This window comes from Anguilla rostrata, chromosome 5 (genome assembly GCF_018555375.3).
Source record: "Anguilla rostrata isolate EN2019 chromosome 5, ASM1855537v3, whole genome shotgun sequence".
NCBI lineage: Eukaryota > Metazoa > Chordata > Actinopteri > Anguilliformes > Anguillidae > Anguilla > Anguilla rostrata.
This window is the reverse complement of record NC_057937.1, coordinates 12871170-12891594: the sequence shown is the minus strand read 5'-3', so window position 1 is coordinate 12891594 and position 20425 is coordinate 12871170. Positions and strand designations below refer to the sequence as shown.

General features: G+C 38.2%; 1 protein-coding gene across 3 annotated transcripts; it reads left to right on the top strand.

Annotated features, from left to right (window-relative positions):
* Nucleotides 1–2323: 2323 nt before the first annotated feature.
* Nucleotides 2324–18500, top strand: dkk2 (dickkopf WNT signaling pathway inhibitor 2). Of its 3 annotated transcripts, XM_064335182.1 has the most exons (5): nt 2324–2436; nt 2651–2874; nt 14415–14568; nt 14754–14888; nt 16322–18500. In XM_064335182.1, exons 2-5 carry the CDS (start codon nt 2680–2682, stop codon nt 16570–16572), a joined length of 735 nt encoding a protein of 244 aa, XP_064191252.1. In that variant the 5' UTR covers nt 2324–2436; nt 2651–2679; the 3' UTR covers nt 16573–18500. The 3 variants fall into 3 exon arrangements, with proteins under 3 accessions (XP_064191252.1, XP_064191253.1, XP_064191251.1); XM_064335183.1 differs by having other exon boundaries at nt 2324–2874; nt 14418–14568; XM_064335181.1 differs by having other exon boundaries at nt 2324–2874.
* The last annotated feature ends 1925 nt before the right edge of the window (nt 18501–20425 follow it).

Here is a 20425-nt window from a genome sequence, read left to right as displayed (position 1 = left end):
CAGAATTTCCCAGGCTATTGTTTCACGGACGCCTTGGGTTGATTAACCCCTGCCTCTAGGCTACACAAGCCTTGTATGTGTGGATGTTAACATGTCACAAGGACAGCAGAAACTCAATTTCCCAGCACATCCTCTGGCATCACTGAAATCTCAGAATGTGACCATTACTCTAATGTGCCATGAGGACAGAAGCGAGACCAAGTCCTTCAGTTACCGCAGGTTTCTGCTGACAGGTAAGAGTGGAATACGAGAGGATTTCTAAACTGCTCGGTGCACAGTTCTGGGTGCAGTGTGATTAACACTGGCTTAACACTGATTATGTCTGAGTCATTGCATTCTGGAGATTTTGAAGGTAATCACGGAGGTTTTGGCTTCCAAGGCTCACTACTCAGAGGTCAACATGAGGTTAATCTCACCAGGCTGTCTACACAGTAATGAGTATACATTTTAGTTATGCGTCTCTTATGAATTAACTGACATGAAGCTTTAAATGAAGAGTAATTTACAGGCAATTGCTCACAGCCTCATTGGCAGAACATACAGCAGCACATTCATAAGCACCAACTCATTGAATTACAGGAAACATTTATCGATTCTCTACCTTTTTGCATCATAACCATTAGACACAATCGTTGATACAGTCCTAATGCTGCTGCCAGTTTCACTCGATCATGGGGCAACTGTGCATTCAATTGATCGAAGCCATGGTCATATACTGATTTCATGCGGAAATGGTACTCTGATATTAGGGTAAAGCAATATGAGTGAAGACAAAAGAAAACAAAGAAGAAAACCTAAAGTATTTTCAGAGTGTTGAGTGTACAATGAGTCATACAGGGTATATGGGAATAACAAAGAGACTCGGAGTATGAGTGATAATGGCATGCAATGGGCCTATGTGAAAATCTATTTTCATTATCTAATCCATCACAGGTTGTGCCAAATAGAAATTTGAGCATGACAAATGTTTACACTTTATGGACACACTCATTGAGGCGTACATACATGGCCGTGTTTGCCCCTTGACAAACTTGTTGTAATGCTTTGTCAAGTAAACATTTACATAACTGAACAATTAAACTGTTAGTTCAAGAGATACATCAAACCAATTGGGGAAGAAAGCATAGTTCTTCTTTTGCACATAGTTCGCTCTAAAGACTCTTAATGATAGTATTTTAAAGATTTAAAGTCTGCTGGGATAGGCTCCAGCCCCCCACAACCTTGACCAGGTGAAAGCGGCTTACAAAATAGATGGATGGATGGATGGATAGACATTTTTTACTCTAACTATTATCTTACGCTGAACAGTGTTTTTCCATGTGAATTGCCCAGACATAACAGGAAATTTTAGTCCTTTCAGAAAGCTACCGTATTCTCTTATTGGACAAGAAAAACTGAAGACAAATTGCACCAGCATATCATGTAATGTATGTAATCCCAGGAATGAAGGACAAACTGTCCATGAAGGAAGTTATTGTACTCTTAGATATTGCTTATGAAAAAAGCATGATAATTATCAATCCAAAAAACGCAAGTTCTATGCACAGACAATTGGCCAGCTCTACATCACAAATAGCCTTCATGTAATCAATCTTATCAATATTTGTTTTTTTATCGTATATCACTATGTGGAGGGAAATTCTTCTTATGGTAAAACACGCAAAAGATTTGACATGTTCTATATTTGGAAATTATAAAATCGTGCCACTTACTACTATCATAAAACTATAAAACAAGTTGGCCCTACAAAATGTGTGTGGCAACAGACACTTATAACCGAAAAAGCACCGACGAAAACGTGGACATGAACTTGGATTGCACCTGTTAGCCATCCTACTGCAAACATACTATTTCAGCTATTATAAGATGATGGCCATTAGCTTTAGTATTTATATAGTGGTGATTGTTGCTCCAACAGAAACACTTATTGGAGCCAGTACGTGGTCAAAATTCATCTTTAAAAACCATCTGTCTGTGCGTTTGTTATAACAGTAAATTATTTTGCTCATAAATCAATGAAAGGCATTTAAAACAAATCTTAACATCTTCTGCTTGCATTGTTTTCTCTCTTTCTTTCATTGCAACCGAATAATTTAACTCAAACTGGTAGAATCGGCGGTTATATATGATTAATTTTATGTGTTTTCCCCACCGGGGTTTCGGGTGTTGGGAGTCTGGGCAGGAGAGCTCCGCAGGACAATGCGCATCGCTAGAGCGAGCAGTGGAGAGAGATCAGTTTCACTCTTTGTCAGATCTGAATAGGGGCGGAGGAAACAAACCCATTAAGGTCCTATAAAAAGAAAGCATCTGAGATCATAAAACACAGGGCTGCTCAACAGAATCCTCACACACAGCCAGGGATAGACTGCTAGATGTAGGCTAGAAGTTTTACGAAGACACTATGGGCGTCGGGACCAATTAAGCCTACTTTATTTTGTATGTGCAGTTCAGCCTATCGTTTTTACATAGAAAAGTAACATCTGCCACTTTGAATAAGCCTTTGTAATCTTTCATATTTAAGAAACTGAAGCAAGCGACTCGCCATTTAATTAATTCACGGCATACATTCACATTATTTGGAAAGGTTACTTTCCATATTAAACTCACTTCGGCAATTAATAATCAAGGTTATTTCTGTTTTTATTCCAAGACATACATCTACAAGACTGTTTGCCAAGAATGCTAGTACTGGCCTGGACTAGGTGTAGCTGTGTTTTCATGCTGCTGTTTGCAGCATTGAGAATGGTAACGTCCCAAAAGGCAGAAGCGGGATCCAAGGTGAACTCAATCAAATTGAGTCTTCTGGAACCTCCAACTGCGGCAACGAATCGTTCTGGGACCGCAGTCACCAAGAAATACAACCACCTTGCACAGGTAAAATTGTTTCATTAATATAGTAACTCGCTTGCTGTTAACAAAAAAACAAAACAAACAAAAAAAAGAAAAAAACGAATCAAACATAAGAATTCAATTTAATTAATAAATTGCAGAGTTATCTGCGCGTGTTAACCAGTGTCGACGCAATTTGAACACTTTTTATTTAATTGTATAAGACTTATTCCCGGTACGCCGTGGAAATGAATACGTCAGTTCAGTTAACTTCACGCTCCTGTTTAAAGTTTTGAGAGAAAGATTCTATTAAAATATTACATGAGTGGCAACGAAATCGACTATATTCTGGTGGTTTCTATACAGTAATGTCAAAAGGGCTATTTCCTCAAAAATATCCAGTTGTAATCGACATATATTTGTCAGATATTTTAATTTAAGGATCTTATCTAATATTTTGTGGAGGGTTACAGATTCATATAGATTCAAACGTAGAAAATTCGATTTAGGTGATGCGATTGTCATCAGAACAGATTTTCTTAGCCTATCGAAATCAACCTGTCTACATCGTTCTATCAGTTTGTGTATCTGTGACACTGCTTTAAGTAGGTTTGCCAGTCTAGACACGACTGTGGTCGTGTGATGGCTGGAAATTCTTATTTGAATGTTATAAGAACTTAATTTCCACTACGAGACGTTCTCAGTCTAGGTCTTAACCGCAGCCAGCCAATCTTGCCATTTAGCTAGTGTGTTACTATAACAAGATATTAATATGCCGCAGTAATGAGTAATTGGTAGGCTATTTGAGATATTGTTGAGATGTGTAATTGTTTAATGGAAATATTTTCTCTGACCACAAAAAGTGACCTTGTCATTGAATTGGCAGCAAATGGTTTCAGTGATTCAGTAGGCTACTTCTGTGCACAAGATCAGGGTAAGAATAGCCTACTTCAAAACACTGTACAAAGTGAGAGATTTACAGTGGATGTAACTCTGGCCCACAGCCTACTACTTAAAACTGCGGTTTGAAAGTGTTGGAGCACATATGGGCCAAAAGTCGTAAAAAGTCGACCTCACCTGCTATTGATTTGTGGAAATTGCGGGCAAAGACCCCCATAAAACTTTAAAGTAATTTCAGGCCTTGAAGTCAATATTCAATAAAATACATTTAAACCGTTAATTTGAACCGAAATGTCTGTGACAGTTGACACAACGGATAGTTGTCCGTCTGGCTCTCAGTTTTATTAAGCCGGTCCAGACGCATATTAAACGCATTGTGTTATTAAACGCACTGTGCCTACAGTGTATTTTAATTGGTAATATGGTTCAAAATGTAGACGTTATAGCTCTTTTGCTGCTTTCTAAAATAAGTGGTATGTGCGTAGTGATGCTGTGTACGTTTTGCGGCTATTACAACAGGCAGCAATATTGAAATGATTAGTGTAAAGCCAATGATTAAAATTAATAAAAACAGGCAGCTCCAAAACCAGAACTTGAGGTAGGGACACCCTTGCTGATAAAATTGTTTATCAATATTTTGAAATATACTGGTCTGTGACTTTGTCCAAGCTGGTGGGATTGTGATATTTTGTGGTACAATAATGGCAATGTAATATAAATAAAATAAAATGTTAAATGTAAAATGAACTTCAACATTGTGTTTAACTCTAATAAGAGTATAATTGATCTGTGCTGGACTCATAAACCGAGTTGACTTAGTGAAGATTGTCTGTTCATGCTATTTTAGTTTGCATTTCTCAGGACTAAACTTCTCTAAATACTTCCAGGATTGAATACCTTAGTATTCTCTTATGATGACAATGTTCTGAAAATATAAGAAACATATCTGGCAATGTGATTGATCTTTGCATGATGTCCACCAGAATCAGAAAAAAAGCCTATGAAAATGTTATTAGCAATGAGCAAGGATGTTACATTGCACTTGTTTCATAGTGTTTTAAAGCCAATTACAGAGATGATATTGCCATGGAGTGTCTGGTTGTATTTAGTATTGGAATTAGACTGAGGAATAAATAAAGACTTAGGGCCCTGCTCGTTGCAATTGTTTCTAACATTGATTAAGGTAAAGAAAGCTGCATGTACTAAGCAATGCCTTGCAATGTGGCTGAGAAAAGCAGAGAGGAGTACTGGACAATTTTCATTGTTAAATCAGTTCTGGTAGAGTACAATTAACATTCAGAGTTGATCTGATATTTCATTGATTTTGTTAGAGGTGAAGTAACACTGAACATGTTAATGTGTTAATGTAGTTGTGCACCTGGAAGGTAATTACAGCCGATGCAACTCTGTGTGTCCATGTGAAGTGTAGTTTTAGTTTATGAACCTATTATTGTGCCTGTCAGTTATTTTGTGACTCAATATATCAGTGGCTTATTTGTGGAATTCATGTCAATGCAGTGACCACTGCTGTGCCTAATGAGTGTACAACATTGTGATATTTCTAATTTTATCATGGCCTACGCTTTAGACATTTGGTTGCATTATTGCAATGCCACTTTTCTGCAATTAAATGTCTGTATCATTTCTAGACCATTTATATCAACTGATGTAGAGCACGGCAGATGATGTAAGCATGTGGATGTCAGACCTACCACTAGGGTGGGAAAATACCCAGCGTAGCAGTACTGCGAAACGGCTTTTTTGGAAGAGCGCTTACAACCTTGTTGCAGTAATAAATGAGTGTGGTTTTCAAAAATGTGGTTTTCCACAGGGAGATATGTGGAGACCACCATATGTGCGTGAAATGTTATGCCACATTTAGCAACGCGTGACTATAAAGATTTGGCCATAACTTTAATGGATGTGGGTGTTCTGCTTTTAGACTGACAGAATGGTTTTTAGGGATTTAACCTCCTTGCTAAAGCTGTATAATGTTGAGATGTACTAGGTTTCAATCACAGTGGACTAAATTAGACTGACAAACGTACTTTATTTGGAATATGACATTCTAAGACTTTAACAGCCATAGTGCACCAATGGGCACATGACATTTGCGAGGTTACATTTGCAACATATCTAAACTCATAAATTAGAGTTTAGATATGTTGCAAAAATGTCTAACTGCCATGAACACTGCATCCTCGTACACTGTTGTAATAACCTGGGTTTGCAGAACGGTGATACTGTACAAATGCGGAACTTCCATTGCAGTTGGTTCAGTGCCAGCCTCTTGGCAACACTGAAGTTCAACTGTAGTTATCTTTCATGATGTTGGTCAGGATTTTTCTCAGTCAGCCTGAAGGAAAGACCAGTTGTGAAGTAGTTTATTATTCAGGGTTAGAGAAATGCACATTGCGGCCACCGAGTTGCAAACACAGAAATTAGACATTGTTTTCTCTTTCAAGGCAGTTCAGGAATGTTGATGTGCCGTTCACACACCGGGGTGTTTTTTTATGGCAATGTTCTGGCCTGATGTTGCCCGAAATTGAAGGAGTAACACGTCACAACATGATTAAAATAACTGTATGTGAGAGTGAATGCAGACTGTATATGCTAAGCTGTTAGCTGCAGTGTGCCTACATTGAATCTTAGAGCATGGGTGATAATCATTGCATCCCTTGGCAGCTGACATTGCTGTTGTTTCCTTAAAGGGCAAGAGTTGGTCAAGTGACCATTAGACTTCACTGAAGGGACAAAATATGCAAATATGCATTGTGCAAAGATATGTTCTTTTAAAACACAATGCTCAATGGTTTCTGCAATGTTCTGGTCACGTAGTTTTTGCAGCCATGTATTTACCGTTGTTTTGTGGAAATGTAGTTTACACACTAGCAACTAAAACAAAGTGGTCTATACAGCAGTGCTCAGGGAAGAATTTGTCTCATTTGTTATTTGATTATGTGAATCATTGTTCTGTATTTTAAATGAGTTTAACAGGCCTGTCTTCCAGGCAGTGCCTTTACAAGTCTGGAATGCTCAACAAGGCTGTCACTGATTCAAGGGTTCTGTTGTACCTGATGCATTTAAATGAAATCCATCAATACACTTTTTCAGACTGACACAAACAAAATTATTGGAATGTTGTTCTAAAGTGTTGCAAACACAGAAACAGAAGTATTACCTTCACCTACACATTTGGTGTCAGGAAAGTTTTCAGTTTTTTTAAATTTCTTAATAAAATTGAAATACGCTTCCCGGAAAAAAGCAACTTTGCTTTTCCAAGTAAGTGTTGTGCTCTTGTCCTCTCAATTCCCAGTATTAAATTAAGCGTTTCAGATTTGCTTGTTCGTGTTCTGAGCTATAACTAAGCCACTTAAAAAAACGTAAAGTGCTTTCACGTTGAAATCTGTTTTCTGGTACGGTACCCAAATTCATTCCAGAGTTAACAGACTGGTATGAGTAGCTGTCAGAGGGGAATATCTAACCATGACAAAATTCCAGTCCAAGTGATGTTTAATGCGAATTCCTTTTCCGTCAATGGAACTCTCCCATGCCTGAACAGTGTACCTTACATTGCGTATTACATTCACCTTTATGTACTGAGTACATCATTTTTCTTTATCTCGTTCTTTACTGTTCTGTGTCTTATGAAACCACGTGCATGAAGTTGTTAACTGATCCTTTCAGTGATCGCATTTTTTGAAAAACACAAATCACAGGAGAAGCACATCTTTCATTGAACACATCTGGCAACCTATAGGCACCAGCCTACCTAGAAGGTTATATCTATGTAGTATCCAGGATGAACTTCAGCAGTGGTAGTAAAGTAAACTTGGCAGACTTGTGCCCACCCTGCCCAGGTGAAATGAAATTTAGAGTACAGTTGACTAATGACATAACCCTCAAAGACTCAAACTGATTTCTTGGCAGCAGAGCATAGCAGGTTCTCAGGACAATAAACTATGTCAACAGCCACCCAGGAGCTCAAATCTCAATATTTGTGTACTTAGCTCATAATAACCCTTCTGTAAATATGCAGTCCCCAAAATGCCTCCTGGGTCTTTTTCCACAGCATGTCACACACTTGCTCACTTTACCAGGCTTGACTGTTTTTCTTTGTTTTCTCACACAAACGACTGTACCAATTATCATTTGTCACATGTAATTCCCCTCTGAGTTCCAACCACACACTGGAGTGATAATGTATGTGCCGCATTCAGCTGCCTGCATCTGGAACTATGAGGTTATTAGGTTGCCATTGCCTCATATAGACACAAATTAACTACATTTTCCACAAAAAAAAATTACGCTAAACACTGACAAAATGCTATCCGTGAGTCAGTAGAATTTGTGGATTAAAATATTGATTGTACTAGCTGTTCATTTACAATCCACTGATGTATTCAGTTCTCAGATTTGAAACAGATTTGGCACCAGTGTACAGTTGCCTAAAAGATTAGTGTTATGTTTTTTTAATTTCGTTTTATTTGACTTGCCAAATGCATTTAAGCAGATCTTGCTGGAGCAGTCCCATGTGTTTTCGAAGAGTGGCATAGAGGTTTTTGGGCTTTAGTGGGAGGACAGAAAACAACCTACTTGCAGTTATTGAAAGGGCAGAAATCATCACACACGTCAGTTAATGACAGGAGATGGCAGCTCCCATGTATTGCGTCTTTGAAGTTCATGGATAATATTAAGTCTTGGCAGTGTCTCCACATTAAGAATCTGCCGCAAGCTATGTTTTGCTCAGATGTTGCTGTGATATGTCATTCTTTAACACTTATCACATTGTTTAACAGGACTGAATTGTCTAAAGAGGGAAAAAGCATCTGCTGGCAGATAATACACCAAACTCATAATTTATTTCTGTAGATGTACTACACTTTCATCCATATGAATTTAATACGCTTAATCCATAATGATGCTAGTTTGAACTTTGATAGCACCACTATTAACAGATGTGATTATATCTTTTGATGCCATTTTCCAAAGTCATCCAATATTGAGCTCTTGTACTGCTTATATTTACTAATACAGTAAACAACAGTGATCTGTTTGTGCCACACCATCTCTGTAAGAAAAAATATGCTCTTTGCTGTGCTGCAGTCCACAAAATATCTATAAAAACTATACTCCAGTCCACAGATTCACAGCAAAATTCTGTGTTTCATTAACAGTCTTATATGAGTTCAATAGAGATGTCACACATTCTATTTGAGTTAGTACTCTACCCATAGCTTTTTTACACTGACCATTTTTGCTGAGGAGTCATAAAGTAATGCAGTCTTCAATAGCAGCTATGCTTCCACTGAGCTCTCAGGAGCCTGTCTCTGTGGCTGTTCTTTATCTGTTAACACAGGCTGTGTAATGTCCCAAACCACTTCCTACAGAGGAAGAGCCCTGGCTTTTATTTGAGAATATTTTCTCAAGAAAATGTGGGAGATTGCCTCAGTTGGGAGAAAAAAAAAGGAAGAAAGCTTTCAGTTTGAGAGACACATGAATGAAATACTTCCAAACAATACCGTGCCCTGTCAGAAGCCAAGAAAAGGGCATTTTATAACAAGGGAAGATAAGGCATGATTATCATCCATGATTTGGATTTGTATCGTGGGTTTCAAAGGGAAGCCTGTGAAATTACTGAGCCCAGGCATAGGTAAGGAAGGGGAGACTCCTCCCTAGTGATGTAATCAATCCTAGACTGCAAGCAAGCAACCCCTGATAAGAATCACATAGACTGTTCCACAGGGCTATCAGGCTTTGTCTCTACACTGTAGTTATGAGACAACAGGCTATTTTAAATGAGACGACTACACTTTATTTGAGTTGTCCTCAGGGTATCATGTGGTTAAGTTTCTTTCCTTGATGCTGGTAAATTGTCTTTGGCTATGCACAAGCGTGTTTGAGTTCAATGAGCTTAAACAGACACATTAACTCAACTGAAACTCAGAGCTTCTCAATGATGCCATTGTGGGAGTAACAAGGCCTTTAAAAAAAAACTTTATTTTTTAATTTATTGAATTGACAAAGTGGTCTGTGGTGGTATGGTGTAATGCACCTGAGCCTGGTAAAAAATATAATAATAATAATAATAATAATAATAATAATAATAATAATAATAATAATAATTATTATTATTATTCTTATTGTCTGTTTTTTATGTATTTACTTTATGTTTAAAAACAAGTTTGTATATTGCAATGATTTGCAAACATTTAATTCTAACATAAAGTTGTAGAATTCTGGGCATTTGACTTTGTGCTGTGGTCTTTTTCAATTGCAGAGGACCTCTCTCATGTGTTCAGTAGTCCAGACTGAACATAAGGACAAATTTAATGGGTCTCCTGCCCATGTAATTACACCACATGTAAGGACATGTTTCTACAAAGTACTTCCGAAGTTTGTATAGTATTGTTTTTATGCAGAATAAACACTATGTAATTGATATAGAAAAATTCCTAAAGCGTGTATTGTTACGCATTTCAACATTTAAACCATTTAAGGTTTAAAAGATGTTTAGCTTACAGTCAGAGTAAAGCCAAAGAGAAGCAGCTGCACCTAATGTCTAAAGAAAAGGCTGTGGTTGTACTACAGTTCCCAAGATGCAACTTCCCTAGGGACAGTTCAGTCATAGCCGAGTAATTATAACGTAATTACAATTAGAGGCACTTGATATTAAGCTGGGACTTGATTTTATAACTAAACTATTAAGTGTGTGAAGTAAAGTGTAGTAAAACTAAAAGTATTGTGCTGCATTTTTTTTAAACTTTGGACCATTTCTCTTCATAGTGAAAGAAATTATGATGAGAGATGAACTACTAATGAACCGGCCTTCAAGAAACAATGTTAATAATATAGGTATCCCGGTGAATCTTTCGGAGAATGCTTTTGAACAAATACTTTTTGGATTAGATTGGTTGTGTCAGACTTGTGACACTGCAAAATAGAGTGTGCTTCTTTTTTTGGGGGGGGGGGTTCTAAATACTTGACATTTGACAGTAACAAACCTTGAGAAATTCAGTTACCTGATTGCCAAATTTCACCATTCTTCCATTGTTATTTTGACCCTGTTTCTCTTCAGTTGTTAAACTTAGGCCTCAGTCAGGGTGTGCTGATGTAGCTTTGTGCTGCATAAATAAGACGTTTCACATATTATTTTACTGTTTTCTCTAATTAAGTGAAGAGATCAATGCTGGTGGCACAATATAAATTGAGTTGCATAAATCTGGTGGATGATTTGTCAATGGGTGCACTAAAGCACATGGAAAACCTAATCACATGGTGTTTGCACATACACAATGAGAGTTATCTGCGTTTTCATTTGTGAGCATCCAAAGTGTTATTTGTACACAACTGACAAATTTTGGATGTCTACATATCTGAAGACTGATTACTAGAAAATTAAACTTTCCAAATGGTATGTGAGATAACAACTAGCTATGGTGGATGTAGATTGATACTCTGATGGACTGTTGACAGAGTTTTGTTATTAATCATTCACCTATGTGCCTCAGATACCAAAGTGTTCTGTGTTCTTTTAAACCCTGGTAAATTGTATATGGTTACCTCATACACAAACCTTAGTATAATTTGAGAATGCTTGCAGCTGTTCTGGTGACCTTTTCATGGGATTGACGAATGATTGCTTTGATGGCAGCTTACTTCCTGATGTCTTAATTTGTGCAGACTGTTGGATTTGCATGTGCAGAATTATGGGTCCATTATGGTGATAAATTAGGGACATGTGCAAGTTATGCTTATCCCATATGCGAACCTTGGATATATTAATGACAGAATGACACCAGATGCTGGTTTTAATCATCGTTGGTGTCTCAACAGCTACCCAGTTTCCGCTCCTAAAAGTCAGCTATTCAAGTTATTCAGGTTATTCATAATAATAATAATGTTCAATTGAATTCATACAGTGCCTTTAAAAGATCACAACTCTTCTCAGAATAAGAGCATAATTCACCTCGACCATGAGCAACTAGGGATGCACAGCAACCATTTCGTGCCAGAACACTCACCACACATGTAGCAACATGTGGCTGTGCTGCTGTGGAGAGGAAAAGATTTATATAGCCGGTTGAATTGGGGAAAGCCTGGATGGCCAGATTGTAAATTAAGCCTCGATATAGGAGAATAGGCCCGCTTTTCTGTAATAGGTAGCATGTTTAATCCATAGATGAATTGGCTCCTCAATACCCTTTTAATGCATAGGTGGGTCAAAAATTCAAATTCAACAAGATGCTGAAAACATTCCTTAGGGATTTTGGTCGATACAGACTCATAGAATCATGCAGCTCCTACAGTTCTTTTTGGCCACACATGCTGCGAACCTATTTTACCCTTCAAAGAATCTCTATTAGATTGAGACTGTGCAGGTCATTGGAGTAAACTCAAGTCACTGTCATGTTCATGACCAGCTTGAAATTATGTGTTCTTTGTGACATGCTGCATTATCCTGTTAGAAGAATCCATTTGAAAAAGTGTAGACTGGCCATAAAGGAATACACATGGTTAGCAACAATGATTAGGAATGATGTGGCATTCAAATAATTCTCAACTAGTATTAAGGAGCCTAGTGTGTGCCAAGAAAGCATTCCCCACACCATTATACCACCACCACCAGCCTGCATCATTGACACAAGGCAGGATGGATCCATGGATTCATGCTGTTCCCGCCAAAATATGACCCTAACATCTGCATGTTGCAACAGATTTGTCTAATCTTCTCTGTCTATAGCCTCATCTTCCTATTCTTAGCTGACAGGAGCAGAACCCTGCATGATTGTCTGGTGCTGTATCCCGTCTGTATCCTGTATCCCTTTCTGTTGGACAGGTCTGTCCATTCAACTCTGACCCCTCTCACATCTCATTTTGCTGTAGATCTACCAATACAGCAAATTCAATACTAGTCAAAAATGACCCAGCCTATGTAAACAAGGGGTAGTAATGAAAAACTAATCTTTACTCAAATTGTAAAAAAGTTAAAACAGAAACTGCTCTTAAATTTTCTATCAATAAAATACAAGTTTGAAGGAGAATACAACAGTTGTAGACATGGTTTATTTTGAGAGACTTGCAATCAAGTCATTTTTTGACATAGATATGCATCCAAGGGTTAATAACTACAGTAATGACTTTGGTTTTACAGTGGCTTTTGGTTCATCCTTTCAGAAAGGCATCATATCCTCGACGTCAACTTCTACATTGTTATGTCTGCATGGCTGAATGGGTGGTGTTCCACTCAATCTTGTGGGGACAAGTACCACATATCAGCCCAATTGTGCATTTTTATAGCATCAGTTTGGCTTTCCCTTTCTCCCATCCATGTTCTCACCAAGCCCACCCTTGCTTAACTTTGGACACGGTTCCAAACACTTGAAACTTGAAATCAACAACACAATATACATAGGGCTGAGGAATGTGCTTTTTTATTTTTGTAATAGTTAATGCCAGCAGCAAATAAATGCCATGTGTACAAAATTACAATACGACACTGGTTCCAGTAACATCTCCTGGTGTACTTGTTGTGGAAAGAGTGACTTTGGCCCTGGTTTTGTTCTTTGTTGCTGTAGAGTAGTTGCTATGCTTATGAACAATGCCTTTTTATCTCAACCATTTCAGTCACATTAATGAATGTCTTTTGCACCGTGGGAGAAAATGTTGTCAGTGCCAGACAGCAGGAGTGATGCACGTCCAAAAAGATATATCTGAAATCATATCTGAAAGTATCTGAGGGTGCCTACCATTTATCTTGATTTAATAACTTTTATTGGCACAACATAAGCAATAAAAACAATCAAAAGATATTCCAATAAAGCAGCAGCACTCAAAGAGCTCTCAACCATTTCTAATAAAGTCATACATTAGTAATTAGGGTTATAAATGAGCTTCACCTACACTTTCCTGACACGATAGCGCAATAACTCTTGATTGCATTCTGAAAACATGGCGTTAAAGTTGTGCAAGCTACTACAGTAATTCCCTCAAACATGTGTTCCCTATTTTTTATTATCTACAAACGTGAAAATACACGATAAGTTAATCTGATAACTGCACGGTCCAGTTTCAGCTTTGTTTTGTTGTTGTCATATAAAAATATATTTATATACAGATAAGCCACATTATTGGAGTTAGGCCGGTCTCATTTGACTGAAATTGAATTTATTCTGTTTTCATAAAACTGATAAACTTTTCAGTAACAATAATTTAGAATAGTTTTATTGCATTAAATTTAGTGCTTTAATTTTTGGAATTTTAAAGGGTTCCCCTGAAGCCACTCTGGCCTGATTTTATCTTGATTTGTTTGTTTCCAAATGTCTAAACCATTCACTTTCCAGTTCAGGTAATAGAAACTGTATGCATGATGATATGTTTTAAAAGGCCAAAGGAATTGTTTTTGTCAGTCCTTGAATGGATGTATCTATCTTGGGTGGATATATCCTTTAAATGCCATGCGTTTGCATTTCCTTAGTTTACATCATTAACATTTTTTTTTATATAGTTGTGTAGAGAACTAAGCAGGACAGAAATGAACATGTCATATGACCACTTTCCAGAGGCAAGCCAATAAAATAGCAATGACTAAGGTGTCCAACTGTGGAGTTTCCCTTATGCTTTAGGAGCATTGTTAATAACTCCCATGCAGCATGACTCACTGTCCTATCCTGTTCCTGGTCCAGCAGGTGTACCCTTGCAGCAATGATAAGGAATGCAGCGTGGGAAGCTACTGCCACAGCCCTCAGCACGCCCCCTCCCGCTGCCTCACCTGCAGGAGGAGGAAGAAGCGTTGCAACAGGGACACCATGTGCTGCCCCGGAAACCGCTGCAGCAACTGTAAGTCCACGGTGACATCACGTCTCATTTTCTGGACTTCTCTTACTCCAGAATTATGGTTGAAAAACTGCTTCTAACAATGCTTGAGTAACAGTGACTTTAAAAGCTCATAACGACAATGAAGACATGCATGCCCAAATATGTTTTGACCGATTAGCTCACGCTATCCCTCCCTCTCTCTGCAGATATCTGCATTTCTGTTTCAGAAAGTGTTCTTCCACCACACATCCCAGCTTTAGAAGACCACAACAAGTTCTCAAACAAGGATAACAGCTGGAAAAAGAGTGGCAGAGCAAAGCCAAAGTTCTCTGTAATCAAAGGTCTGTCTCATTCTTGGTTGTGTTTTGCACTAGACTGCAATGTAACACAAAAAATGTGGTTAACTTTAATTACGTTCTATCATGGCCACTGTGTACCTGGTGAGCCACACTTTAGGAGCCCAAGAAGCAGAAAGCACATCATCAGGTGATGCCTGAGCCACACAGAATTGTTGTTTCATATCCATATAAAAGACAACACATTATTTAATATACATTGGGCTCGATTTTCCAAAATCAAAGCCGCACAGTGCATGGGTGCAGTCAATGGAAAGGCGTATGAGCGCACTGTGCGTGGCAACTGATTCGCCTGATGATGGGCTGCGACTTACGCTTTAGATCTGGTCTCAGCAGGCAGGTGGTGAGGCAGCAAATCACGGAGCATAGGGACTGGAAGATCGCAATGAGCTGCACCAGAATAGCAGTCCATTGCTCAATCTTGACTGACCCACCCCCAGCAGCGAGTCAGAAAATGACCAAATGCTCAGGCATATCGAAATCCATGATGAAAATACCGCTTTTACAGTGCAACAGCTCGCAATACGCTATTCGCCGGCCCAAAAATAGAGCCTGTTATGTTGTGCTAGCGTGTTTCACTTTAAAATAACAAACATATTATGCCTGTCAACAAGAGTGAATGCCCAGCTAGTAATCCATGGTTCTCAGAACTTTGCAAGACATTAGGAAAGTCACAGTAAACGTTCCCAGCACATGTATTTTCCAGGTTCCTGGATGCCTTTTGAATGTTATCTTTAAGGAAAATTGGTGGAATGGCCTTGAAACGATAATTTTTTCTTTATTTAAGCAAGCTGGAAGAAATTGTTTGGGTAATGGATTCTGAGTTGTTGTTTGTGTGCAAAAGTAAACCTTTGGCAATCGAGGAGAAATGTGGTTTCATGGAAAAGATTAAGGTATTATTAAATATTTTGTAGTCATTCCTTTGAACGATTGATACAAACCTGCCTAAATGAGACTTAAAACTTTTGAAACTGTTTTTAGGTACGACACACTGCTATTTTCCTAGAACTGCAATGCAATACAACATTTTACATTTTAACACTAAACATCTTTGACAAGAGGCCTTAGCAGTCTTAGTTTTTCTGAATCACAGTTTTCCTCATGTTGTTGATATATACTGAAAGTTTTTTGTTTACCTCTCAGTCATGAAGCAGTGCGTGGTGGGATATGGGAACATGCATATGACCATGAACACATGAAAACATGCCTGTATCACAGCACAATTCTCAGTGTCGAATCAACCCTAACAGATTTTGACAAGAGTCGAATAGGAACCAGGTGTCCTCTACTAGAACACATAGTTACTTTTTCATGAAACATTTTGTGTATTTTTTGCCTGTATTACTGATAAAAGCTATTTATTGATCATTTATAGTTGACATGTTTCCCATTTGAAATGCCCCCTCTGTTTCCCAAAGCTCACGAAGGAGAACGCTGCCTGCGTTCCTCGGACTGCTCGGATGGCCACTGTTGCGCCCGTCACTTCTGGTCCAAGATATGCAAGCCGGTGCTGCGGCAGGGGGAGGTGTGCACCCGGCAGAGGAAGAAAGGCTCCCACGGCCTGGAGATCTTCCAGCGCTGCGACTGCGCCAAGGGGCTCTCCTGCAAGGTCTGGAAGGATGCCACCTCCTCCTCCACGTCCAGGCTGCACATTTGCCAGCGGGTATGAAGGACCGATTTAGGTGCCCCCCCCCCCCCCCGGTGGAAGATACTACTTTTGAGCAGGAGGGACTGTGATGGAAGAGGCCTGGAGAGGAAGAGGCAGGGAGAGGGGGGCGGAGCCAAGTTCGGGATGCAGCCATGTCAGACTAGGGTGGGGCGGGGGGTGGATGACGTTGACAATGCTATTGGAATACCCTCCCCTCCTGTCCTTCTCGAATATCTTCAGTGCGGCAACCACAGGGGCTGCCAAAGCCCGCAGTTTGGCCTTCTGGTCAACTAAAGCCACGCATACACGTCAAAACCTTCAATCAAGGAGCTCGCATTTTTAAAATGGGTAGCTCAACAAGAATTATGAAGCAGTGAGGGAGATGTATTGGTAAAACAGCAGTGCTAATGGCTCCAGTCCCTTGGTTCATTTGCTGCGTTTTTTGGTTTGCCTTTTTTCTGGGTGCACTTCTGTTACGGGAAGGCAAACAAGACACACGCTTTACACTTTTCACAGCAACACAAAACCTGAAGAATCTGTATAAATATCATGCAAATCTGGCTGTGCTAACTGTGGTATCAATGTCAAATGAATTGATTTAAGTCTATATTTTAGTCTAGTCATTGTAGGTCATGAGATAATAAGGCATATTTTTTGCTTTTAATAGCAGCAATAATAACAGCATGCAAAACTGTTATATTACCGATTATATAATAAAATGAATACATTTATTTTTGTATAGGTAAGAGTGTAGGCATTTATATTTTCTCTTAAATGTGCCTTTTATTGCCAAAGAGTTTATTAACTATTTCAATTGTAAATAGAAGCCACATCATGTTGCCACCTAGGGCAGTAGAAATCACCATTCATGTCTCATAATAATTGATTGCCTTCAAAGGCATATTGAAAGTAATCTGGCTGTATTTCAAAATGAGCAGCATTCACGAAGTCAAACATGGTTTTCATTATTTTGTGCACTTAAGTCTTGAATTTGCGAAACTGTTGTAGATTTATGTATCCTTGTCATTGTTGGTTAGCCTAGGCTTCAAGAGAAATTGTCCACATACAACTGTGATATTTCACCTCACTCGCAGAGTGGTGTGGGACCTAATCTTGGGGCCCCAAATCATATCCAAACACATTACTCTCTGATGAGAAGACTGAATGACTGTACATTTTGTGAAGGCGGTACAAATAGATTTTAAAGTATTTCTACTAATAGTGAATAATACTACCTTTGGTTGTGATGTTAGATGTACGGAACCATCAACATTTCCCCAGAATTTCCTGATATTTATTTCCTCTGAAAATCAAAATGTACATAGACCCAGACTATATCAATAACAATGACTGCACATCCAGATAAACTGGCTTAAGTATTTTTTTTTTGAAATATTTTTATGAAGATCAGTTTAAATACATGCTATGTGCAACTGAATGTGTTTTATCCATCTGCAATGTCAATAAAATGTCTTATAAATACACAGCCACCTGCTTTCTCTAAATGTGGTTGCTTTTAGTTGAAACCTAAATGGGTTAAAACTTTAAATTATTGTTTTCCAGAATGCTTGTTTATTTCAGGAGTCTCTTGTAGCTAATGAATTTTATTTTTCTGTTGTCTATACAGTGTAGCTGTATTGTAAATAACCAGAACATTTTTCAAAATGCACTTACAAACAAAGGCATGAATATATCACTTACATATAATAATAAAAAAAGAGTGACACTGAGTTCTAAGGTAGATGTAAGAGGTGAAGGGCCATGTTTTTGCGACAGTGGTCGGACAAATGCAAGGGGTCTTTTGGGATTGATATTCCTGTATTGCTCAAAATGAATATTTGTCACCAGTACCTGGTTTGGTAGTTTTGTGGTATGCAGCAGACATATTTGTTTCAACTTGGGTTGGGCAGCGCAACAGGTGCTGTGTCAATAAAAAAAATTGGGCACTTTGCAAGTTTCATGTCTAATTGTGTGTTTTCAGTTTTAAGCAGCCCAGGCCACATAAGAACTCGCTGGCCCATTGTACTATTATGGTGCTCTTACTAATGTGCACTTATGAACATTGAACATGTGGAGCAGACAGTCAAGTCAAGTCAAGTTTATTTATGAAGCACTTTTAAAAACAACAGAAGTTGAGAGAGATCTCTCTACATTTGTTGAAGGTCTGTATGTATATGTATGTAAGTATGTGCGTGCGTAGAACCTCTGACATTTACAAATACAGAATTAAGGTTTTCCAAAACTTCCACATCCTCTGTTTAATTCTTGCCAAATTATATAATTACAATCCAGTTTTTGGCATTGTTATAACATTTCAGTTTCCTTATTCTTAAATAGGCTACTCTTATTTTGCAGCCATAGTTTAAATGAATCAATAATCAGACCAGCTGTAATGAGAACTGTTTTTTTTTAAATTTTAAACAACATTATGGTTTCCAAACAGACTATCTTTGGTTTTCTTGTAAATGGTTTGCTTCTATTCTGGTCTTTCTTTATATCAGAGAGCAACACAGAATTTATTAGGAACTCCTTTAAGGTATGCTACCTACGCGATTCCACAGTGAGGCACTCAAATATATGTGCTACAGAAAAAAAAAATACTAATAAATAATACCAGATGCCTGTAAACACAAAACAGACTGGGGACAGCTTATTTCGACATTCACAGGTTTTCCTCAGGCAACCCCACCCTCCTCGCTGAAAAATACAGTTGCAGAAGACCTGAAATGGTAAAAAAAGTCTGTTTTATGTGTTCATATGCATCTGGATAATTATTTTACTTTTAGTTTTACATTTTTATTCATTTTTCTGTTCATAGGCCTACATCTGAGAGTGTCTACTATGAAACAGTGCTGCAAATAACATATTGTACTGTTTACTGAGTGATCACACATTTTTAATTATTTGACTATAGCTGTGGCTTTGTTCAGTTTAACTCAATTCTTTATATCAAACACTTTATTTTTCCAAATTACATTTTTTAGTTCTAAGACATGTCTCTAAATTTGATAAGTTCTATTTAGAAATGGAAATTGGGCTTCTTAGAGGTTTCAGCTGAATCAGCTGTGATGGGTTCACAGAATCACAAGTGTGTCAAAGAAATGTAGGGGCGCAGGGTGGTTTATGAAGAGTTTATACTAGTATACATTATTATGAAAAAAGACAAATAATAAATCAGAACTTTAGGTTTATAGACAGTTAAGATGAAAAAGCCTCTTGGAACAAGATGCCTAGAAGCTCCCTTTGTATGTGTTTGTGTGTGCGTATGTGTGTGTGCATGCACGTGTTTGTGTGCATGGGTGTCTGTATGTGTGTGAGTTTGTAACTTGTATATGACAGCTCATGTGTTTGCAGAAAACCACACTAATAAGAATTGGAATAAGAATTATCTAAAAAATAAAAGTTCATTTTTTTTCTTTAATCGTTTAGGTGGATTTTCAGACATTTGGAAGACACCTGCGTGGATACAGCTGGATATCTTGGCACACGCACATGGAAACTAAATCTAAATCTGTGCGGCCTAAATCTTCTATAATGTCATTACTTCCATGCTTTTACCGCCGTGATGTTCGTATAGTTTCAGGGTTGCAGTGGTCGGAAGATCCATGTTTAAACGAACACAGATTTGTTTGATATATTTTTTAAAGGTGAGTCAAACTGGGTTTTCAGGCGTCTTTTTTTTTTTTTTGTAATGAAAAACCTTTCCCTCTGCTTTCTGCCAAAGGATGTTTGTAATCGCTGCATTTTCCGCCAATGTACTCCAAAGCAAGCATAGCAGCCCAGGAGCACAAGAACCGGTTGGCTACAAAGTGGGTAATTAATTACAACCAGTCTCCCGACCGGTCGATATCCGCTTTCTCAAAGGTACCGATGT

Bases quoted from the DNA above. Each gene is read 5' to 3' on its own strand.
- dkk2 (XM_064335182.1), top strand. From the start codon at position 2,680: ATGCTAGTACTGGCCTGGACTAGGTGTAGCTGTGTTTTCATGCTGCTG. The intron at 2,875-14,414 runs GTAAAATTGTTT...TTCCTGGTCCAG, and splicing joins AATACAACCACCTTGCACAG to CAGGTGTACCCTTGCAGCAA. The intron at 14,569-14,753 runs GTAAGTCCACGG...CTCTCTCTGCAG, and splicing joins CGGAAACCGCTGCAGCAACT to ATATCTGCATTTCTGTTTCA.